The sequence below is a fragment of the Uranotaenia lowii genome, chromosome 2, assembly GCF_029784155.1.
Source record: "Uranotaenia lowii strain MFRU-FL chromosome 2, ASM2978415v1, whole genome shotgun sequence".
Taxonomy (NCBI): domain Eukaryota; kingdom Metazoa; phylum Arthropoda; class Insecta; order Diptera; family Culicidae; genus Uranotaenia; species Uranotaenia lowii.
Window position 1 is genome coordinate 310,338,300 of NC_073692.1, and position 26,039 is coordinate 310,364,338.

The following is a 26,039-nucleotide window of genomic DNA, read 5'->3' on the forward strand; positions in this document are numbered from 1 at the left end:
GTGCACCAGAGACGCTTCTAAAAATTTCATTAAAATTCGCAATATTGATCGGAGTCTAAACGATTTGAAAAAAAAACGAACTAGAACCACAGATGAACAGATGTACAAGCTCTATCAAAAAATCTTCAGAAGTATGTGAAAATTTTAAATACCCTTTTTAAAAGAAGCTGTTAAAAATTGACGAAAACCAGTGCCATCTAATGCTTGTTTTTTTAACTTTTCAACGGCGCAATGGATGGCACTGTTTGTAGATAGCTCTTTAAAGGGTGAAATCGTTAATAAACTACCAAGAAATAAACGTTTATTCCCTTCAATAGACTGCACAACTTCAAATTGTTGAATTGTTCCATAAACTTAATCAGAATTATTTTTAGCTGAAAAAAATTCCATCATCATATTTTTTTCACTACAGAGACTGTCGAAATAACAAATAGCCTTGAATAACTTTAACACTTTTTGAGTGGTTATCGGCTTCAGAAGAATCTAGCCAAGCTATGCCCAATCTATTAGAAAATTACTGTCGAACAGTCGCATTTAGCAGTAACAGTTACGCATCGTGTACTTTCATGCAGGACTTCTGTGTTTCTTATTGAACAGCAATTAGTACTTTAAGCTAGTTTGAAAGAAATAGCGAATAAATGTTCGACTTATAATTATTATCAGTCAAATCATGAATGTGTTTCGAAACTTCATTAGTTGTTTTATCGAAACTCTTCAAGTAAAAAAAAAACTTTAACAATTAAATCAGGATTTTTCAGGACACCACAAATTCTGCTTAAATTGCATAAATAAAGTCGGAATACTGATACTGTAGACGCCTTAATTTATGCACTGAGACGAGCAGAATTTTGGCTGGTCTGCAGGTGGTTTCGTCAAAACTCAGGACAACGTGAAGCTAAAAATCAGGATTATAAGGCATTTCCCGACTTGTCAACCGAACAGCTGATTTCTCATGATTACAATTTTCGGCATCTGGTGGTAGGGTAAAAATAACAACAACACTACGCATGTTCAATGGCCGGATAGTAACGAAACCAAATTAGCGGTGCAATAGTAATGGTTATGCAAAATTCTTAATTTTATAAACTAGCTAAAATTGAAAAATTGTTGACATGACATACTTTGAAGGTAATGTTGATGTTGTGTAATGTAAATTTGAAAAAAATATATCTTTTGAAGAAATAATTTAACAGTGCTAATCTCCCAAGTTCAAAATGGCGACCAGTAGGTGTTTACATTTTTCAAAACAAAAACAAAATGCTACCCTACCACCATCTGTCTCAGGAAATGCTCTATTAGGACACCTCTTGATTCATGGAAATAATAAGCAGCTCTGCATAGATTGCATAAATAAAGGCGCAATACAGTCGCAGTTAACGCCTCCATTTATGTAACAGCAGTACGCAACTTCTTGTCTCTCCTGCAATTGATATCGAATAACACCACTAAAATAAATAACACCAAATAACACCGAAAATGAACATCTGCTAAATCTAGGTTTAGCTATTTTATTACAAATTTATTCGATTTTCTCAGAGTTTAACTACAAATTCGATTATATTTGAAAAGTTTTTATGAAAATCAGGACAATTCAGGTAATTTTACAGACAAATTTTCACAAATCAGGTCGAATCGAGAGTTTTTGAAAAACCAGGACGGTCTCTCGAAGATCAGCACAAATCCGGATAAATCAGGACACCTGGCACCTCTCCTGGCAGTTTATACGGAAAATACTATTTCAATATCACCTGAACCGAACATTTTTATCGGTTCAACTATTTTATTACAGATTTGTTCGATATCCTGATTATTAAACTATAAATTCAGTTGCAGTTTTGATTTTTTTTTTTTGAAAATCAGGACAATTCAGTACATTTAAAGAAAGATTTTTCAAAAATCAGCACAAAATCAGTACAAATCCAGATTTATCAGGACGTCTGGTACCTCTGGTGTGTTTCGTCAAATATTAGGACACCGTGAAGAAAAAATTTAGGACACCTCTAGGTATGTATATGGAAATAATATGCAGCTCTGCTAAAATTGCATAAATAAAGGTGAAATACAGGTACTGTAAACGCCTTAATATATGCAGCAGCAAAGAGCTGCGTCTTGGCTGGCTTGCAGTTCGATTTGAAAAACAGCATCGGTTAAATAGGTTCAACTATTTTATTACAGATTTGTTCGATGTTCTCATAGTTTAACTAGAAACTAAGAGAACAGACGTACAAGCTCGAACAAAAATCTTGAGAACAGTGGTTAAAATTTCAAATTTGATCATAAAAAAATACATTAATTTTTTTCTTAAAACAGTGCCATCTATTTCGCCGTTCAAAAGTAACAAATCAACTTTCAATCGCCCAGTTTACAAAAAGGCGAAAACGTTAACGAACTTTCGAGTAATTAAACCAATACCTCAGTAAAATGAACCTCTTCAGTTGATTCCTAGATTATTGCACTAAGAGTAACGTTTAGCAAGAAAAAAATAACTTTCTTTATTCTTGCGCTGCTTACTTACATCACCTCACAGCTTTAGAACGAATTTTCACACTCTTTGAACAGTAATCGAAGTCAGAGGACGCATCGGCTATGATCTGTCTTATAGGAACATTCTTGATGATCTGTCTCATCCGGCAATTCTGATTCTAGACATCTCATAGCAACTACTCTCACGTATTGCTTTCGCATTCAATTGTTCAAAATTTTGGTATTTCTAGCAAGTTTAAAGGAACACTAGCTAATGAGTTTTAAGATATTTTTTTATTATACAATATAACGAATGTTTGTTTTTTGGCTATTTTTCGGTCTTGGATTCAAGCAAACAACTTTCTTTTTGAAATGGCGACAGTTCTCTTTGGTGTGTTTGGAGACATCTGGTGGCCCAGCCAAAAAGTTCAAAAAGGTCGTTGGAATTCTTCCACAAGTTTCGTGGGCTAACTTGTACGTCTGTTCTCTGTCCTACAAATTCGATTTTTATTGAGATGTTGTTTTCAAAATCAAGACAATTCTGGACATTTAAGAAACAATTTTCAAAAATTAGGACGGTCTTTCGAAAATCAGGATACACCTAGCACCTTGGCACTGAACTATCCTTTTTACAGTTCTCTCCTGTGTTCTTGGAGACATCTGGTGGCTCAACCAAAAAACATAAAATTTATTAGAAACGGTCGTTGAGACTTTACACAATTTTCAAGGCTTAGTTTGTACATCTGTTCATCTGTGTTAGAACCCTAAGAATCTGCTTTTGAGGGCACTCTGTCTTGTTAGTCACAGCGGGGACCATTTCAAAACAATCATTGCAGCATTTTCAACAATCTGATATTCTACAACCACTCAGTCTTGTTTATCGGAGCTGGAAGAAGTTCTATAAGTCAGAATCAAAACAACTGCCTTAAAAATCCAGGTCCGTGTTGTTCACCGTAGCTGGAAAATTTCCCAAAAAACCATAGCAGATGCCTTACAAATTTTAACATCACTGGTCACTCTGTCTTGTTCACTAGAGTCGATGCGATTTCAAAAAAAAAATGGTAACCAGCCATAACAGTCAGCAGCCTTATATTTCTACGCTTTTCCAGTAGGGGAAAACTGTACATTTCTCAAAAGTTCGCTAACCTATAGCTTCGAATGAAGTTTTTCTTCATTTTTATTGTGACAAAAAATCTTTTCTATCATTTCTTAGATTAAAAGTTCACTAAAATGACTTAAATTCTTAGAAACAGATGGAATCATCGAGTCTGTGTAAAATTTGTAATTTTTCATGGTTAACATATAAGATTTCATGATAGATCAGCCTACACAGTATCATAAAAGTTTAGCTATTCGTTATTCCACTCGTATGCACATTCGGATTACTCTAAATATTTTGTTATATTTCACTAACTTCTCACAAATTTTGACCAAATCATGCAAATTGGGGCAAAATGCGCACACGACCACGTGTTTTACGCTCATATTTTGAATGCTGTTAGCTTTTAATAAAAACCGAATATCGAAACGAAATGTTGTTCTTTTTATTCGCTGACTCCCAAATTATGACATTCATGCATAATTATAACGAATTTTGTCCTTGTTCTAGTTTAAAAGGTGCACCAATATTCGATTCGGAATAAAATAAAAATCCCAAGAAAAAAAATTCGGAAAAAATTATCAACCGCCATATTTAGATTCATTGCCTACTTAAAGGCGTTTTACCTACAAGGATATTAAAAAGTGCATTTTTTTAGCAATAACAAACTATTTTTTGCTATAGCATGGTTAATTTAATAAAAATAAAATTATGCTTTTGATGTTTAAATTATCATATTTAGTATAATCATTGTTTTATTTCTGACAACCTTTTTTGTATGGAGCGTTCTATCCATTTGTTTTGGCGTTTGACCTCACGGTGTGCTTTCTAGCTGTTTTTACAAAAAAATGTCATGAAAATCGAGTTTTTATGATTTTTTTCCGTTTAAGTAAGATATAAATAAGCTCCCAGAATCATCGTAAACGATCAATTTGATTCTTAAAACATTGGTAGAGCTCTATATAGCGTTAATGCTCAACTGGTGCGTTCTGTACCATTTTTCCCTACTATTTAGAGCCAAGCAACAGTCTCAAAAACGGTGCTCAGCCACACGGTTTTATTTTTCGGGAATAGAATTATTTTAAAAAGCCGTAGTAGCTGCCTTTCGAATTTCAGCTTCTACAGCCACTTTTTTTTTATTGGAGTCTAAACTTTTTCCAACTTTTCAAATCTGAGTACATCGCACAATATATTTGTATCTCAATGCAGAATTTCTTCTGCAATTTGCTTGAGAATACTCAGTTTGTTGAAAAATTATTTAAAAAAAACAACCCGGATTGATTTATTTAAAATAATTATTCATGTATTAAGTTACAAAAAGTGGATTTTTTCAGCACGATTCGTAAATTTAACCAACAGGGCTTAGCGAGTTGGAACCGAGTGCTGAAAAAATCTAGTTTTGCAACAAGTTGCAAACACAATTTAATGCTAAATAATTCTAAAAATTCCCTTGATTTTTTTAAATACCCTACAAAAAGCACTTGTTTAAAAATATAAAATATGGACGACCATGCCAACGACTAAAAATTTATGATCAAGTAGAGCGTGGAATGTTCTTTTCGACACTGAATTCAGTGCTGAAAAGAAGCACATTTCGATACTGTTTTCTGTGTTGAAATGTTTATTTTCTACACTGAATTGCATAAAAATATTTTTGCGTTCATAACGAAATTTGTTTAGCTCTTCTTTTTTTTCTTCAAAACCAAAAGATTTTGGAAGGCTTTAAAACGATTTAACGCAATTAATGTGCTTCGATGATTTTTTTTTCATAGTTTATTCTTTTGTTTTTCCCTTTATTTTAATCAATAAATACTTGTTATTTCCCAATTCTGCCCAATCGTTTCCTGTGGTTAGAACTAAAACTGTCTGAATTCAGGAGAATTTCTGGAGTGCTTAATTTATTTAGGGAAGAATGAGTAAACTTGGTCCTTTCGGATACTTGATTCCTCAGCTTTATCTCGAAACTGAAATGTCTGACATAGATCAACTGTTCTAGAAAAATTTGCAAAATAGAACAAAACATCAAACCTGTTATTTAAAAAAAATTAAAAATACAATTTTTGGAATTATTGCATTTTGTTTGTAAAATCTTACGACGTGTGACTTTCAAATCTTTTTTATGATTTCATAATGTTTTCCATAAGAAAAATTATAATAATTATTCCAATACGCCAATCGTTAAAGTATCAAATGAATTTGTTAATGACACATTTTCAAAGCAATAATATGCGTTCAATTTTTTAAAGAAAAGGCTTTCCAAAATGTATGTTCACTTCATCCCTGTAGTCTAAAATGATATATACGTCTTCTGAATGGTTGTTGAATTATTAATATTTATCTAATGACTAATATTTATCCAATAATTTCCTGATAATAAGGACTCAAAAAAGTGATTCAATCTTAAAATAAAAAAGCGCCTTTAAGTATGCAATAAACATAGGGTAGTAGACAATATTTTAGAATTCTTTCTGTCCGATATTTATAAACCGTGAAATGAAATCAAATATGCCCGAAAAAATCAATCTTTGAATTTTACATGATTTTTGCCAAAGTTTAGGGCACCCTGATCAAAGGATCAAGTCTCCTTTACTGAAGGATCAAGTCTCCTTTAAGGGGGGGGGGGGGGGGGGGGTAGGGTCTAACACTTTCAAAAAATCGATTTTTTTATTTTTTTATTTTCTTATTGTAAAACATTTCAAGAATGTTGTGTCAAATTTTCAAGTCAATTGAAGCAAAACTGTCGAAATTATAGGCCTTTATCTCCTCCTATCTAATACTGCAAGTAAGCAAGAGCAGAAACTTCAAACGCGTTTTTCTCGAAAGCACATTTTTAAAGTCCGTGGACATCGTCATTTGAAAACTACTTATCCGATTCTTTTCAAATTTGGAAAATAGTTTCTTCATATAAAATACCAGACTCCAACGTTTTTCTTTTTTTTACTTTGAGGAGATTTTACAGATAAAAAATGGCGGATTTTTCCATGAAAAATCGTAGTTTTTACTTCAAACAGCCACAAAAATTTCATTAAAAATTTTTTAAGTTAAATAAAAACGTTGGGGTCCAGAAAAACATCTATTAAAAAATATTTTGCTCTGATTTTTTGACTTTAGATGATTCTGTGCTGAGATACAGTGTCCACCGCAAATCCTGTTTTCTAAAAGGCATCCTCGAAAGTGCTCCGTCACCGGCTCATTTTTCAATATTTTTCTATGAAAAAATTACTAAATGTTCTTTTAACAATGCTTTGTATAATGCAAAAAATTTGAATACATTTGTTTGAACGATAGCTGTAGAACAAAATCGTGAAAATGGTGATTTTTTTTACCCGTTAGACCCTACTCCCCCCCCCCCCTTAACTTCCAAAATATCGCAATTTTTTTAATCCTACGAAAAAGCTCCTAGTTCATCTACGGGTTCATGTATCGATCTAACTTTTGCAGCATATAAACTGGAAATTACATGCTGTCAGAAAATGCAAATTTTTTTAAAAAAGATGTGATGAAAATAAGAAAAAGGGATCAAGTATCCCAATTTCCCCCTACAGCTACAGATAGCTTTACAGTTTGTTAGTATTTGAGTGCACTTTTCGCATAAGCAATAATAAAAAAATCATGTTTTTTACACATAGAAATTATTTAAAGTCATAGTTTAGCGTGGCATCTTACCCCGCCGGTGCTTTTTTATGTAGTTTTCTCCTTCTTATCCTCTTTTCGCTCATTCGCCTAAATGTATGTACATAACTCGTATTTATTGTCCAGGAAATATTTCACCTTTTTATTGGCGATTACAAAATGTGCTCAAATTTTACTATTGGAAGTTTGGCAAAAGTAACAGTGTTAAGTTACAGTGGCTATCAATTATTTTCAATAAGGGAATATCGAGCATGTTTAAACCGTTTTTGTAAAAACAGTTAAACTATTTTGTTCATCATGTAGGCACAATTATCTAAAATTTAGTATAAAGGAAGTATTTTAGCCTAAACATTAGGTTTCAAACGGACCACTTTTTCCAACAATCCAACTACAGCTTCATTTTTCTAGCTAACAAAAAACGATACGTTACCGATTTGGAAGCTCAAGATTCGGTGCACATCATTAAGTTTCACACTCGCTTTCCCGCGACTAATAAGGAACAGCGTAATTTCCGCACCGAGTGACCAATTAATTACCCTTTTCTAGGGGAGCGCCACGCGTAAAAATCAAACAGTCTAAACGGGAGAGACCCTTTCGACGGGTAAATTAAAGCCGCCATATACCTTCTTTAATCCAGACTTTCGGAAGACGGGGGGAGATAAAAAATCGACCCACTTTAACGCGTTCGGCTGGCAAATTCACCGCGTAAAGTGTGAAGTTGATTGACCACGAAGCACATCGTGTATGCATTCTTTTTCGTTTTGGAGTGTGAAAATTGATGTTGCACACCGGTTACCGTATGCATGTCTAGCCGCGGCATCAACATCATCATCCCCCCTTTCCCGGTGGGGTTTCTGCTCTGATCGGGACCGGAGAATTTCCCCTTTCGAAAGGCGTCCTACCTGCTGCGTAAAACAGATTGATTAGCGGTCTTCCGAAGAGGCGTTGCCGTTCGCTTGGGACACCTGCTTGAGCGATACCTGTCGGAGTCGGATTTTCAGATCTTGAAAGGGTGAGACAGCGAGAAAGAAAACTCTCCAAAGAGCTACGGTTTGATGGAGCGTAAAATTATTTTGACTATCTGATGTACATCTTCTGGTGTCAGACTGAAATTCCCGGAAGGCCGTTCGGTTTGGATTCGATTATGGTAAATAATCTAATCTTCCATCAAAAGTAGCTCCCTAGTTACTCGTGCTTTGATACACTTTAGTCCGATTTGTAAACACCTAAGGTGATTGTGTCCCAGAGGAAATTTGATGCCCCGATACCTTTCGAAGCAGCTCGAAAAGTGTTGATGACGATTGCTGTTGTCGAAAACATCATAAAAAACTGCACTGCAGTAGAATGGAGCAAGAAAAGGCTAAACAAACCACCTACCGAGGTGAGAAATGGAGCAAACCCCTTCCCTCCAGTTTAACCATAATCACCTGCAACACCCCAAAGGGGAAGGGATTGTTGGACAATTTTCTCACCTTACATGCACTAATTGGAGCGAAAGGTTAGGAGAAGGAATGCAGCAACAGAAATCGAACACCCTTGTGTTTCTGCTCGTTTCTTGCCAGCAGGGGACCCCTTACTGAATTTGTTTTTCGCTTCTGGCCCAAACTAACTACAGCCACTCTCAATGTTCCGTCCGTATGCATAAAAATAAGCATTCTGCTAGAATGTTGCTTAAATTTTCTGGCAGTCTTTGAAATCAAACTTAGCCAGCTTAAGATCAGACACAAAATTGAAATGTACCGAGCAACGGTATTCGAGAAAGGACCACACCATGGCGAAGACATCCAGAAAGTTAGTTTGTTCTCGAGAAGTTCAAAGCGGACCACTCACACATCAAACATCTTGTCGATCGAAACGCTCGAACGGAATAGTCTGGGTCCCACCCACGGATCAACTTCTATCAAACGGCTCCAATTTCGCACAATTCCGCAGCTCGGATTTCAAAGTCCACCCAAAAACCATAACGATTCACGGTTATTGACTATTGTGCTGCGTCTGACTCCGATTCAGAAAGTAGATCAACTTTGAACGTCGTCGTCTTCGGCCGCGTCGCCGTCGATTTCGTCGTTTTGGGAGTTTGCCCAGGAAAATGGGTATTTGATTTTCCCCCCTTGCCCGGGGATTAGGCTGACGACTGACGACGAAATGCGTCTGATGCGGCCACTAATCCCGGATCGGATAATCGGTCTAAACGATGCTAAGCTGGTTCAACACCGAAACACTAGTTTTAATTTATAGAATGATCAGATTGTTTGGGGAATTCAATCAACAGTAATTTACCCAAACTAATGCCTAGTTGATTGATTGACTGGGTACTGTAACCAAACGCCTTAATCTACACTTTTGAACCTGGTCACTCATGTCCCACTAAGAACTGGTTAAATTAAGCGCCTTTGTGTAGGCAACAAAAAAAATTACAGTCGTTTTACTTAGGAGGTTACAAAAATTACTTAACAGAATTTAATCAAATTTACTGGTGTCTCTGTTTTTGACAAAATACTTCAGTTTCAACAGAAAATAGCCATTTTTGAACCAATCCAACTCGCCCGCAACAAAACCCAGCCCAGCCGTGCAGCGGCAGCGACCAGAATGTAATTACTTAACCATTTGTTGCTGCCCGGTTGTCTCCCCGGGTATTGCCTGCCGTGTGTAGATTATGTTCCGAGGTTTCTTCAAAAGTAAGAAGGTGCCATCAGAAGAGGGAGGCGATAGCGGGAAGTCTTAGAAACTCCAGCCCGATGGCCGAAGAGTGCATCCAAGGCAAGGCGACCAGGCCGGCATGTGTACGCTTCTGCGTTTTTCCATTATGCTCCCATGTGCAGCACCTTCCAAAGAAAGGCAAGTCAGGCCCAGACCAGACCAAACCGTGTCTAGCACGCTTTTCCCTCAATAATGTTTACTTAACTGGTGCTGCTGCGGGGCATTATTAAACCCGAAACGAGGATTTCGGTTGGATCTTGAGGTGGAAGTCAACCGGCGGCGCGCAGTGGTGAAGGAAGCAACTATTAGAAATGGTCTACAACTCCGTCCGGGTTTGTCCATATCCAGTAGGTGCAAGATGGAATGAAGAAACATTACCATCGAAAGGTGTGCGGCAGCATTTTTCCGTGATGTTTTTAGTTTACACTTCATGAACCGGGACCGCGGGGGCACAGGAACGACGAGCGACGCAAGAGAGTCAAGTGAAATTTCGAGATAAAAATAGTTCACAGATAATAAAATTTTATGTGCCCTGCCGGTCGTATAAAACTTACTACACAGTCTTGGGCGCGATTCGAGGGGTGTTTGTTAAACGAAGGAGATTTCTGGAGGGGGCAAAGATGTTGATTTTATTCCTGCACCAGTAGCATAAAATAATGGCTCAGTTAGTCTTAGCAGCATTAAATGAACTGTATGAACGGGCCCACAATTGGAGGGGAGAGAATTTTAATGCCATTGTCCAGTTCATCAAATTGCAGCCATATCTTAACGATGGGATACGATGGATGGGTTATGAATTTATGTTGCAATAATTCGGGGGGAAATGACGTGTCATTGATGATGGAGGAATTTTAAGCACTATGCAGTCGCTGATGACTACTTACCCTCTTCAATTAACTGAATTTGTGAAAAGAATTTGGAAGAATTGCGGATAGCTATCTTTGAGAATGTTCTAAATGTGTCAATTTCTAATCACAATGCACTAAGAACAAAAAAAAATTATAATAAGAATGTTTATTTAGTTCAAAATAAAAACGTTCTGCTTCAAGTCAAAAAGAATTTGATTCAAACATTACATTAGAAAGGTAGTTTTGTATTTTAAAGTATACATTTAGGCGTTTAAATTGCCTAGCAAACGACATATGTGCCTCGAACGCTCCAATCAAGTTTTCCTTTGGATTTGACCAAATCCATCCCAATAGCAAAGAACAACAGCCATGGACTGGTTTGCAAACAATCGGCAAATAGCTCATCGAACCAGTCAGTCCTTCTCTCGTTTTTCCCGTCGGAGCTGAACGGTTGCACACTTTGGTTGGAGCGATAAATCCTGAATCGACCATCCTTCCGGGGCTTTTCCGGCAGCAGCGATTTCCGATTCCCGAAAATGGATGAGCATCATTCATTCGTTCGATTGCAAATCGAAAGGATTCACAACAGGCGTTCAAGCGGATATCCCCTTCGGAGAACACCGGAGCTGCTGCAAGTGTGAAATGACTGATTGAACGTAAGAATGTTTGATTGGCAATCTGGCAATTCTTCTTCTGTTTCACACCTGCAGAGATTCACTACCTGCCAAAGGATATCCGCTTAAACGCCTTCAAAATTTTGCAGCTGAAAGCGAACGGTTTTCCGGTTCCTCCGGAATTAGACGTTACTCAACTTTACCGAATCTTTCCTCGCTCATCATAATCAAACTTCCACTTCATCGTGCTGTTTTGGAATCAATTTAAAGTGGTACTTTGCCAACATCAAACTCGATTAAATGAATTTGATTCAATTAGACTTCCTGCGTCAATCCCTGCAGGGGAAACCCTTCCGGAAAAAGTCAAACCCACTCAGCGTGGAATGACATCCATCCTTTCGCACAAAAATCTCTGTCCTGTTCATCGGATCCTTAATGGACACAATTTAGCAAAATGGTCCCCCTGTCGTAGGACCACTCTGATATTTGTGGACGACAACAACCAGTAAAAAAAAACTAGAAACTTTCAAACTCACTTCCCGAATTCGTTTACTCCCGGATGGGCAGAAAGTTATTTGGAAACGACCCAACCCTTAACATGGTTCAATATATGGCTAGATGCCCACCCGGAATAATCGGGTACGGGTGGAAGTTAACAGACGCCATTATAAAATGGCCCCCGGAGCAATTGGAACCAAACTTGCTCTTTAAACCCTGCCCGGAACTGGTCCTTCTAGTTTGGTCCGGTAGCGAAAGCTCATATCGTCCAGTTTTCGGTCAAATGTGGGAAGAACAAAAACTGCCGCCGGGTTCTACTAAGCAGTGGAACATCCTTCTGCGTACGATCGGTAACGAGTTAGACGGAAAGTTTGGCTGTTGCAACATGATGTTTGCAAAACTCTTAGCTGTTCTCCGTCGTTGTTGCATGGATGAACACTGGACAGTGAAGATGACAACGGTTCCAGTCAAGCCGGAAATTCCTCCGGTGCAACGATGTTTTAGGACGAATTGCACCATTGCAAGTGAACAGCTCTGGTGATAGAATTTTCCGGAAGCGTACCTAGGGTTAAGAGTTGAAATCTTTATTCATTTTCATTTATTACAGCACAACACTAATGAATTGAGAAGAGAACTTAATTCGAGTGAAATTCAGAGTGAATTTTCAGAGTAATTGAGATTAAAATGCGATTAAAACTCTTATTTATGGTAACTTTATTTGAAACATCAATCGTCTATTCGTTAAAACTAAATGTGTTACATTAGTGATGTTTAAGTTTATCTCATGCACTTTATTCCACATGCATATTTCCTATTTGAAGAACCATGAACATTTAATCCAGTTGCCCACTAGATTCCGATCAATATTGAATCAAAGTTTTCATCCAATCTCGTGCAATATCCTATGCAAGTTGTCCGTTTGACAGATGACAGCTGACTGATGAAGTCTCCAAACGCAGGGCTGTGTTATTGCTTGTAGAGGGTGATACGGTCAAAGTTTGGTCAAGGGAAAACGCGTGTAAATCGGTGAAATCGTTTATTAAAAAAATCAAATTAAATTTCTTTTTCAAGTTTAATTAGTATAAAATTCAGGAAAACTATTCAGTTAGGTTTCCGCTTTTCCAAATCCGAATTGTCGGGACTTACGCTTAACCGCTGCCATCAGATTTTGTACAGCTACCTTGTCCACCTTCTTCGCCGCAGAAAGCCAGTTTGCCTTGAACTGCTGCTCGTCCTTAGCAGTTTTTTTGGTCTTCTTTAACCTTCCAAAGCCGTTCGCTAAATATCCGTTTCGGAGAAATTTGAGTTGTAGTTTGATTTCGTTCTCCTGGCTGTGAATGTAAACCGATTTTGATGATATTATATTCATTGTGTAGGTAATTTATTCTTATAACTCAACATTTCAAAATAAAGTCGATATGTATTACCAGGTTATCAGAAATTGGTTCAGAAAGTAAAAAGTCCGAAAAATCAATTTTATTTTTAAAATACTCATAACTTCTGACAGCTTTTCTGTATTCAAGTGTTTTATTGATGTTTGAAATTGTCAAGAATCCATCTATCCGACGATGTATAGATATGTTGGGGTCCAATGAAAGTTTTGATCGCCATCACAGATCTTCCGTTAGAAAAAAAATCTTACTTTAAAAAACGACATCCAGTTTTGGCTTTGCTCAGCTGTACTTCATTTCCCACTTAACCGATTTTCAAAACTCAAATTTTTATTTATTGTCGTTAATTCAATCATTATTTTCATAGAACATACTTAGTCAGTCAAAATTACCAGTTCATCAGTATTTTGAAGTGATGATAAAGATGTTTGAAATGTGCGCTTCGGGTCATATTGACCCGAACAGCTTTGGAGGGTTAAGTTCCACTTGACAATAGCTCAGTATTCCTCAATTGGGCGGAGCTCTGGCGTGTTGAGAGGGTTCTTGTCCTTGGGAACCACCTGCACGTTGTTAGCGGCGTACCACTCCATGGCCTTTTAACCGTAATGGCAAGATGCCAAATTCGGCCAAAACAGTACGGAACAACCGTGTTTCTTCAGGAAAGGCAGCAGACGTTTATTCAATTTCTTGGTTGACAGTCCCGAAAGCTATGAAAATGGTGCTTTTCAAGCCACAGGTACAGATGGCTTGCCAAACCAGATATTTCTTCGCGAACTTTGACAGTTTCATGTGCTTGAAAATACAGTTGCGTTCAAAAAAGAATGAAATCGTATGAAGCTGCGCACCCACTTCCAACTTTGACAAGCTACCATTTCTCTCTCGGTTTATATTTTTCCATGAAAATTTAACACAATCTTGTTCAACTATCCAACTAACACTCCACAAAATTTGAAGTCTTTTCAATGACGGAAAACAAAGATACAGCTTTTCCCGTAAAAAAGGGAAATTTGGAATTGCTTCACTAAATTTGCTGTATCTTTGACAATTTTCATCAAAACATCTTGAAATTTGGCTTAAAGATGTAAAAATGTTTGATCTGATATCAGGCCAAGTTTCATCAAAATCGATGAACGTGATCAAAAATGGTGCCGGATTGAAAATGAGGTTCATTATCGCCCAGCAGACGATTTCATTCTTTTTTGGACGGATGTTTGTATGGAAAACATCGTAATCCATGTATTCTTGGTTTTTTCTTTCATAAAACCAAAGGTTATCACAAAAAATATTGTAAATTACTAAAAAACTTCATTCGTACTTTGTTTCGAAAGAGAAAATGTTTCAAAAGGGTTCAAAATAAGAAAACAGAGTTTCAGAAATGACCTGCTAATTATACCGATAAAAAAATATGATCAACAATTAAAGCGAATATTCTATTCGCTCTTTTGTTTCAATACCAACTCTGTTGAAACAATTTCTATTTCTAAACAAAGCAAGGATGAAGTTCCTATCAATTTACAACATTCTTTGTAATAAATGTTGGTTTTGTGGAAGAAAAAACCAAGAATACATAGATTACAATGTTTTCCATACAAACATCCGTCCAAAAAAGAATGAAATCGTCTGCTTGGCGATAATGAACCTCATCTTCAACCCGGCACCATTTTTGATCACGTTCATCGATTTTGACGAAACTTGGCCTGATATTAGATCAAACATTTTTACATCTTTGGGCCACATTTCAAGATTTTTCGATGAAAATTGTCAAAGATACAGCAAATTTAGTGAAGCAAGTCCAAATTTCCCCTTTTTACGGGAAAAGCTGTATCTTTGTTTCCCGTCATTGAAAAGACTTCAAATTTTGTGGAGTGTTAGTTGGATAGTTGAACTAGATTGTGTTAAATTTTCATGAAAAAATATAAACCGAGAGAGAAATGGCAGCTTGTCAAAGTTGGAAGTAGATGCGCAGCTTCATACGATTTCATTCTTTTTTGAACGCAACTGTATCTGCTACTTTTCCCTTTCCTTTTGCCGTATAAAACTCCTGTCCCAGAAGCTGCTTGTAGTCGGCTTTGACGTAGGTTTCGTCGTCCATTACCACGCAGTCAAACTTCGTCAGCATCGTCGTGTACAGCCTCCGGGATCGCGCTTTGGCCGTCGTATTTTGTTTATCATTGCGATTTGGAGTCACTACCTTCTTGTAAGTCGATAGTCCGGCTCGTTTTTTGGCTCGATGCACGGTTGTAGACGATACTCCCAGCTTATTTGCGGCATCTCGGAGAGAGAGGTTAGGGTTTCGCTTGAAACTACCGGCAACTCTCTTTGTCGTCTTAGTGGCTTCCGGTTTTCGATTTCCCTGATCCAGACTTCCTAGCTGTCGACAAACGTTCCCCAAACACTTTAATTACATTTGTAACGGTTGAATTGAAAACTTTTAGCGATTTTGCCAGCTTTGCGTGCGGATTTTTGCGATGCGCGAGCATAATTTTGATACGCTGCTCATCTTCCTTGGACGGCATTTCGACAACTGAAGAGTGAATTCCAAAATCAAAATAGGAGCAACATTCTACACACAAACCTTCGAAATGAGGGGTGTTCAAGTTTTTTAAATGCAAAATTGAAAGAAATACGTCAAGTTGACATTGACCAAATTTTGACTGTATCACCCTTTAGAATGTCAAATTGATATTGTGGGCAATTCACTCGACTTGCATCTAACCGATAGTTCCCGAGTGAAATGATTTCTCAATAGCCTATAGTTTAGCGTTCATTGGAAACTTTACACACTTAATCTTTTCTCCTATGATCGGGAGAATTTTGTCCTGTATTTTCAACAGCTGGAAATTACAGGACGATTTCAGGACAGCGAAGCAGCTCAGGAAAACAACTCAGGAAAACAACTGTTTTTTCCTGTAGTTCACTGGGAATTGCAAAATTTTCCCGTATGCTCGAAACGGTTTCCTTTAGATAAGAACAAAGAAATAAGGGATTTGTATTGCAGGAAAGTAACACTGTTTTTTAAACTGAAAACATTTTAGTTATAAAACAATAAGTAGCGCGAAGGAAAATAGTTGACAGCTCAAGTTCTCCGTGATACAGGTCAATCGTTCGAGTACCTGTACTTGCGTAGCAATTTCATCCCGAATTACGGAAGAAATGAAGAATCCCGAGATTCGGGTAGGTTTCAATTCGAACTTCGTTTAAATTCAGCAATTCCCCTGAGATTCGAAGAGTCATTATCCCGAGGGAAGAAAATTGCGTTCTTAGTGTGTAGTTTACGGAAATAGCAATCATTTAAAATATATAAGCACAGGCGCTATTCGCTGTTTGTTCAAAATAATTTAACTGAATTACCATACAGTCAAAAAAACTCATGTTTTATCCGAGTTTGACACCAAAAATCAATCATCTAATCACGCCCCTGTTGCCTAGCACTCAGCCAACACCAGTCTGTCAGCCGAGCCAGCCAGCCAGCCGACGGGGCACTTGACTTCATTCACTCGTGTCTAACATGATTTTGCTTCAAATTTAAATGCCTGCTCGCTCCCATATGATATTAATTATAATTTAATTTATATTCATTTCCGTCCCTTTCTCCTCTGTCTCTCTTTGCAGAATCCAGCAATTCCAGCCTCTTATCTTCCCTGCCACTCTAGGAACAACTATCTAAACGCTTTTGCACCCGTGAAGGAAATACTGACACAGCTGGCCTCACTCACCGGGGGGAACAAGTTTTCCGAATTAAACATTTCCCGGCAAACCCGGCCTCTCTTCCTTCCAGAAGGAAGCCCGTAACACATGTGCCACTTTTAGAGTGTCGCCAAAATAACGAGAGTCGGAGTGTCGGAAAAAGGTGCGAGTTTCAACGAGAACGGGAAGCTGTAGTAGCAGCGGCGCAGTTTTCACGATGAAGATGAAGATAATGTAATTGAATTTTGCGGAACAGAGCGAACCAACCATCGCCAAGTGGTGTTTGGCGTTTCGTCTTAATTTTCGGACCGGAAAATTAGATCACGAAATAAAATCTCAGAAAGTTAAACTCAGGTGAAAATTCATTCACAATGTCAAGTCGGTTGCGAGCGATTAGTGCACAGGCAGTGTGTCTGTTGCTGCTTTTGTGTAGCACCCGTGCCGACAGCAGCTATTATGGGGGTGGCGGGGGAGTCAGCCCTGCGCCTCATCTTCCAGCGATACCAAAAGATCCTCACTCGCGATGCGAAGAAATCACGATACCGATGTGCCGAGGCATCGGCTACAACCTAACGTCGTTCCCGAACGAAATGAATCATGAAACACAGGAAGAAGCTGGGCTAGAGGTTCATCAGTTCTGGCCCTTGGTGGAAATTAAGTGTTCACCGGACCTCAAGTTCTTCCTCTGCTCGATGTACACGCCAATCTGCATCGAAGACTACCATAAGCCACTGCCCGTTTGTCGGAGTGTTTGTGAAAGAGCACGGGCAGGCTGCGCCCCAATCATGCAGCAATACAGCTTCAGCTGGCCGGAACGGATGGCCTGCGAAAGCTTGCCGGTGTCCGGCGACAGCGATAATCTCTGCATGGAGCAACCCAGTGAAGAAGACCACTCATCGGGTGGCAGCGGAGGTTCCGGAGGTTCACACTCTAAACCTACTCGGAAATCTCACGGAGGATCCTCGGCAGGAGGTCCATCCGGCCAAAACAACAAATGCAAAGGCAAGAATTCAAAAAACTGCCAAAATCCCCCAGGGGAAAGAACAAAAGAGTGCATGTGCCGGTGTCGGGAGCCACTGGTGACCCTGGGGAAGGAAAACCTACTGCACAACCAAAGTGTCGAAAGGGTCGGCGACGTCCAAAACTGCGCGATCCCGTGTCGGGGAGCGTTCTACAGCCAGGAGGAAAAGGACTTCGCCGGGGTGTGGATCGCGCTTTGGTCCGGCCTCTGCGGCATAAGCACACTAATGACACTCACCACATTCCTCATCGACACCGAAAGAATCAAATACCCTGAGCGGCCGATCGTGTTCCTGTCGGCCTGTTACTTCATCGTGTCCTGCGGCTACCTGATGCGGCTGTTTCTGGGACACGAAGAAATTGCGTGCGACGGCAAGGGTATCAAGTACCCGTCGATGGGCCAGAACTCCTGTACGATGGTGTTCATCATGATCTACTTCTTCGGAATGGCTTCCTCGATCTGGTGGGTGGTGCTATCGTTCACCTGGTTTTTGGCCGCCGGACTCAAATGGGGAAATGAAGCCATTTCCAAGCATTCGCAGTACTTCCATCTGGCCGCCTGGTTGATCCCGACGGTTCAGAGCGTATCGGTGCTGCTAAGGCCTGCCGTCGATGGTGATCCCATTGCCGGTATTTGCTACGTCGGAAATACCTCAGTTGAAAACTTGAAGAACTTTGTTCTGGTACCACTGTTTGTGTACTTGGTTATTGGTACGACCTTCTTGATGGCCGGCTTTGTATCACTGTTCAGAATTCGATCAGTAATCAAACAGCAAGGTGGTATTGGAGCAGGATCGAAAGCAGACAAGCTGGAGAAGCTCATGATTCGGATAGGAATCTTCAGTGTGCTGTACACAGTCCCTGCAACGATAGTTATCGGGTGTCATTTGTACGAGGCAAACTACATGGAAGACTGGATGACTGGGCTTACGTGTCCGTGCAAAGCAATGACCGGAATCCGACAGAAACCTCTCTACTCGGTCCTGATGCTCAAATACTTCATGGCACTGGCGGTCGGAATCACATCCGGCGTGTGGATTTGGTCCGGCAAGACGGTAGACTCGTGGAGGCGATTATGGAGAAGATTGTTCGGTTCTCCGGACCCGACTGGAGCGGGTCAGGTATTGATCAAACCACGACCTCCACTACCGCAGCCATACGCCACGTCCGGTATCGGTGTTCCGGGATCGGCGGCAGCTTCTCTTCTAGCCACTCCGTACACTCAAACCGTCGGAAGCGTGGCGTCCACTAGTCATCATCATCTGCATCACCATGTTCTCAAGCAGACCCCGCTGAGTCACGTATGACCTGGAGATATTGGCGGCGCCTCCACAGTCACTGCTGGATCCGGATCCGTTGTTGATCCACGCGCCGTCTCGGTCGTCGTTACGCTACCCGGACCACAACCAGGCCAAGCCCTGAGCGACTACGGTCCGATATAGTTAACAGTGCGACCAGATACGGCACGATGGATACCGAGCAGCAATGCCAGCGATCAGCTTTGACCCGAGAGCGCATAAAATGGGGAGGGTGTGTTGTACAAAATCGTCATGTAGAGTGTAGAGCAGAATCCATCTTCTCTGCGTAGATGCGTGTAGATGTGTCTGTGTTTTGTATAGACAAAAGGAAACAAACCTTGTGTGATGTAGATGTCGTTGTTTCATAGGCATTAGCATGTAAGTCGAGGCGCGAAAGTGTACACATTTCTTTACATCAACAAACAAACAACAAATAATACCTAGGTTAGAACAAATGAAGTCGTGCCGGTCTTGTCGCACTACTCCCTCCCTATCCGCCATCCTCTCACTCTCTATACATCTAGATAACAAATGATAACACATCAGAAACTACTATTTAACAAAAACGAAAACACTACTCTATAGTACTATACCAAGCTAATCGCCAGGACACTTCCGCAAAGAAGCCCTACTTTAGTGAAAACGAGAAATCAACGCTCCTTAACTTAAGTACGATGAAGCAGCTCTCTTTCTAGTCCCAAAACGAAAAACACTCACTGACAGCGCGGAAGCAATCTGCCTCTAACCGTTATTGTGCGGTGAGTGCACGTAGAAACCTGGTCCATCTACAAGCACTTTTTTTTAAACTGAAACTATACCTACTTTGTAAATGTGTAGATGAACTACCCCTAAGAAAAGATTGAATGAGAACGAAAACAAAACCAGAAACGGAAGGCATTTTTTACACCAACCCTGGTAAGAAGAACGCGCGAAAACTGCTTAAACGTCTTGTCTAGTCCTGCTTTTTGGACTTCAAGAGCTTAAAAAATTTGAAAGGAATAATTCTATCCGACCAAATGTTGTGTGGTTTCCAGGACTCGAAAAGTACGCAGCCAACTCCATGATTAAAGTTTGATAAATAGCTTGAAATAACGATATCTGTTTATTCTTCATGTTGACTGAGTTCAATGAATTTTGGAAATTACAGGACTCCAAACCTGTGCCAATCAACTAGCTTTTTTATAGCGCACACCACTAGCAGTCAACATTGTTCTAATAACTGACCGATTGAATGAAGTATTGGTTTGGAAAAATGTCGAAATTAATCACCCGACCATTTCTAAGGATTTTAAATGGAAATTTTCAATTTGAAAACGGAATTTAAATCTTCGTTTGCGACTTTTTTTTCATAATCCGTTAAAACTCTTTCCAAAAATTTTAAGAAAAGTTCTAACAGGAACAGTACGCAGCCTAAATTTCACATGATTAACCAACAACACATTGCATAAACAAAGGGGGTTATCTGAGTGTGCAATAAATAACAAAGACTTTTTTTAGCTGCCTTTGTGTATGCAATAAATCTATGAATTTTCAATCAACACTATTTTTTTAAGTAAGGCCAATTAGAAATGGAAAACCTTTTCAATTTGTATTTTTTAATTGAAAACTTTTTCGGGTCGTGGAATCTTCCCAACCGCTAAAAAATCGAACGCTGCACAACAAATATTAAAAAAGAAAAATGACAATACCAGTAAGCGAAATAAGAACGTGTAAATGAAAGCAACTGAAAACATGGAACTTCAGACTAGAAAAACTTACAATCGATAAATCCCACTGTCAAGCATCCAAATCCGAGAGAAATTTTTAAAACAACTTGCTTCACTCTGGCAATGTTCGATGAGGTGTTCATCGTTAACATCTGTGCAAAGTAACATTCAATTTGTGACCAAAAAAACTGCGTAAACTATCCCCTAAATCTGTTAAGAAACAAGTTATCGTAAACAACGGTAGAACTATTCAAAGAAAAAAGAATAAACGGTGCATTTTATGAAACTTTTATACGTAATTAGAGTTAATTTACCCATACTTGTTCTTCGTCGTGGTTAAGCCGCATTTGAATAGGTCTGTCTGAAAAAAAAATGCTTAAAAAGTTACAACGTGCTAGATTTAAATTGTGTCAGCGCAAATATTGGCTTAAGATTTTATGTGGCAACAAAATATTACGCTACTCTTTTTATTTTAAGTTTAGCTGAAAAGCCTAAACTCAAAAGAAATGCAAATTTTTCTAAAACTTTGTTGACCAAATTCTTTAAATTCGTTCCATTAATTCCTTTCGAACATTTTTTTGAATTATTGAATTCACATTCTGCTATGGCTTTTAAGTCTATTTGGATTGTTTTCGTTGGCGTTCTTCTTTTTGAGTTAGTTCGGTTTTTATATCTTTCATTTCCTTTCTTTTATTGACTTTAATTAGTTTCCGCTCAGCTACACTTCAGTTTTCCGTTGTTCCGGCTGTAGAAATGTACAGTTGCTCGATGCCTAACGCATTCTGATTGCCATATATACACGTCAGGTTTATTAAAGTGTTATTTTTTGTTGATTTTTAGAATCGCTTATCGTATAGCAAAGGTAATTTAAAAAAAACTCTAATGATAAATAAACTTTTGTTTATCCTGTAAAAAGTCTAACTTTATTACTATAGCAAGCTATCAGAAAAAAAACGCATGCAAACTTAGTAATGGTAACACAGAAATGAAACATCCACTGAAAAGCTTCTGCAATTTTGTTCATATCCATAAATAATAACTTGAATGAAGGTGGAAAACAGAAGCAAAACACACATATATTACTTTATTTTAGTGAGTAAGATCTCCTAGGAAAGCCCCCCTTTTTACATTAACCCGTGTGTACATATCATAATCCTAGCTCTTAAAAAGTGAACCGTGGATCGAAATCAAAATTGTTTACCGTGTAGTTTTACTTTCGGAAAAAGTAAATTGGTTTCGTTACTTGTGAGAATGAGTTTTGAGCACCAAAAATGCATTTCTATTCTAAATCAATCAGTTGGTTGCCAGTTTTAACTTCATTTCTGCAATGCTCCTAATCGTTTTAAGCGTTCGGAAAAAGAGGCAAATTTTGGGCAATTTGGCCAAAGTCAGGCCGCAGTCAAGCAAAGCCCAATGAACCGGGCAAATTATTTCAAAATAGCAAATCAAGATCCGAATAAATTGCTTAAGGGAAATACAAACAAGAGATTACGGTGAAAAATCGCATTAAACTTTAACCGCAGCACAACTATGTTTTGCTGTGCGAAAAATACGAAACACTGATTATTCAATTAGCGAGCGTGATTGTAGTTTTTTGATGAAGAAGTGAAGGAAAGAGCAGAAAAAACAGTTCCAGCAAACAACCGAGGGAAGAACTCCCCAAAATAGCGCTAGAGAAGTTAGAGGAAACGACCAAATCGCCATAACGACTCTCCGAAAATCAGAAAATTGTTAAATTGCCAGCATAAATTTGCTTCCAAATTGTCAGTCTCGCTTGGATTTCGCCTATTCTCTCGTGTCGGAAAAATAGGCTCGTAAAATTAGTATTCACAAAAATTTACACACAGACTAACATCAAAACAATTGACCGAGAGTAGGGAGAGAAAAAATAAACAAGTGGAAGATAAAAGCTTGAGTTTCAGTTTGAAGCTAAAGCTCTCGACAGTAGAATCCGCAAGCGGAAAAACTCTCCATAGTCGAGTGTCAAAAACCAACAAACGATGATGAGCTGTAGCTTCAGAGCTGAATTGTGATTTCTATTCCAACTCGATGCTTTTTATCCACATTTCAACAAAAAAAAATTTACACCAGCAATTGAAACGATTTTAAAATCTTTCCATCTTGCCCCCTTGTGGATGATAACCGGAGCACAAATCATCGTTCGAGAGGCCACCGTTTCCGAGAATGCCTTCGCTTGACCGTTTCCGGTGGCTTCCCCCTGTCATTTTCAAATGCCGCGGGAAGGAAAAAAAATTGCCACCCACCCGCTAGAGCATTTCCATCCAATCATTTGCCCGGAGCTGAAAAATCTCATCCCACTTTGGAAATTTGTCCCGCTTTTCGATTGCAAATTAACCTCGAATCATCCATTTGGAAGCACATTCTAAGCGAAATCACTTAACATGAAACTACCCTTAACTACGCTATGACTTGTTTGTGTTATTTTTCCTATGAAAAACTACTTACCCTGTACCAAAAATCATTCTCACCAATAACGGAATCAGTTAAAAAGAAAGATTTTTTTTCGAATCGATAAATTCAAACCCAACAAAACGGTACGTATGTGTGTGAATGAAATCTGGTTTTAACAGATGTAATAGACTGTATACGAATATTTTGAATAATGATCAAAGCAAAAGAAATCATTATTGTAAACCGTATTTGAGCGTATAATAAAGAACATAATTAATGGATGAAACAACAAAACAAAAAAAACAACACATAAATTAATCATACCACCACCCCCATTGGAACAGCATTCATTCATTGGAATAGAATTCAAATATATGAAGGAGAAAAAAAACCCAATGTAACCAGTAGTGAGGAGAAGGTAAAAACAATGAGATAATAACATTTGTAAAAATGGAATTCATTTTTAATACTGCGACACAGTTTTAGAAAAAAAAACATTTAAAAAAAAGTTCTTATAAAAAACAGCCCAAAATTAAAGAAAATGAAGCAAACACGAAGATCAACAAGAACAAAAACAAGTGAAGAAAATAGTAACAAAAAACCATAAAAACAACCAACAACAACAAAAAAACCCGTATATATATAAAAAGTGAAACATATTTTTAATTGTTTAATAAATTATTAAAATAATAAAACTGTGAGTCTGATGTTTTCATTCCACTTTCAAATATGATGACCGATGACCAGCTACTTGATTCACTTGATTCGTTTGAAAAATATCCACCTTGGTTGAAAAATGTATTTCGCTGCTTCGTAAGATATTGCCAAATCTAAGTAGAGTCACCTCGAAAAATGATACCTTAGAGCTTAACTTTACGTCAAGTTCATGGGTTTTATATTTTGAAAATAAGAATACATATTGTGCATTTTGATCCAAAACTTTTCTTAGGCTTGGTTCAGGCCTATAATTAACGGAATAATAACTAAGCAATTTTTAAGATTTGAAAACTTATTTTCTCTTAGTATCTATCAGCGTTACTTTAGCAAAATTTATCAAAATGCATTAAAATTGTAACAGAAGATATGATATCAAAACACTATAACACTTAATTACATAATCATATTGTAAAGCAATAAAATGTATCATTTATATTGATATCTATGCTCATTCTCAAGTTTCACTTTTTTCTCATATAAGTATAAGCTTTTTATTCCTGGAAAATTTGAAATTCTCTCCAATATCGTTTTTAGGGTACAAGCAATGTTTGTCGTTTTATTTCATAAAAAAATAGTACAAGAATCAAGAAATATTTATCGTCCAAAGTTATAGTTTTTTTTACTATCAGTATGTCTCTGGTGATTTTTTGTGAAAACTTGTTGCACTAGGTCAGGACTGAATGAATTGAAACCAAAATTCATAGAGATTTTTTGGCTGTAAACACAATAAATAAATATACATGAGATGTGTAAAAATATATAAATTTGAATTTTTCCATACAAAGCCAGCAAAGGTGTCTTTTTTAGAACAATTTCAAGAAAAAAATCGACATCCTTGAAAATTTGCCACATTCAAGAGAGGACTCTACCCTAACCAACGCACTTTTCAGGATGAACAACTTTTATTTAAGATTTGCGATCAAAATACACGAACAAAACTTTCCTAGTAACACTAGTTTACAGCATTTTTAAACTAAGGAAGCTGAAGATAACTTGTTATTTGAAATCAGGCGTAAATCTGAAAATGAAATTCTGAACTATCTCGGTAGAACACTTTTTGAGCTATGCTCAAAATTTGAAATTTTGAAAACATAAAAAAAGTACTTGTACTTATATTCAAATATCTCGGACTGCATAGCGTTAATTTGAATTCACTTTTTTGCATATTAAAGGTGAATAAATTTGCTATCAATCATTTGATCTTCATTTTTGCGTATGATCAACAGAATTGTTGATATTAGTGAAGTTGTGATAGAAACAACAATAAAAAATGATCCCCCCCATCCCCTATTTTTCTATTTCTGAATTTAAATTTTGGAAGGTTCAAAAAAAGATTTTAAAATATTAGTTTTTTTTAACGTTCCTTCAAATTTTAGTTTCGTTGGCTGAAGTCTTACTGTTACTTTTCAATAGTCATGAAGGAAATATTTATTCTGCTTTCGATGAAGTGCATACCTAGTGGTGGCTACTTAAATGAAAAAAAGTATAAATATCTATCTGTAAACTTTGATCATTTTATCGTTTGCGAAACAGGTCTAAACTAGGGTTACCATACGTACTCTTTTAAGAGTACATGTACTCTTTTTTCGATCGAGAAATAAGCGTACTCTTCTTTTTGTAAAATTTTGCGGAATGTACTCTTTTTATTTGTTGAGAAACATTTTATCTTTTTTTCTTCCTGTTCTTAAGTTTGTACATGAAGGCCGAAAGAAATGCAACACTTTATGCATTCATGGTACGGTTTTTCAGGTTTCTCTACATATTTGAGTATTCCAAACGATGAGTTAAAATGAAAAGCATCATATACGAATAAAATCTAAATTTCTCGTTAAAAAAAGCTTGCTATTTCCTCAGCAGTACTTTTCTATATGTAAAATACAACAGCTTCGAAAGTTTTAAAATCGCTTTTAAGAAAAGCTTCTCCCAGGCGTCGAAATAAACTGTGCAGGCAAT

The 26,039-nt window shown here is 37.7% G+C and overlaps 1 protein-coding gene across 1 annotated transcript in view; it reads left to right on the plus strand.

The window, feature by feature from the left end:
• Positions 1 to 23,880, plus strand: part of LOC129747887 (frizzled-2) — a 132,115-nt gene extending 108,235 nt beyond the window's left edge. The window contains exon 3 of the mRNA XM_055742269.1: positions 16,859 to 23,880. Coding sequence (XP_055598244.1) covers positions 17,305 to 19,260 — 1,956 coding nt within the window. The 5' untranslated portion in view covers positions 16,859 to 17,304 and the 3' untranslated portion in view covers positions 19,261 to 23,880. The remainder of the gene's footprint in view (positions 1 to 16,858) is intronic.
• The last annotated feature ends 2,159 nt before the right edge of the window (positions 23,881 to 26,039 follow it).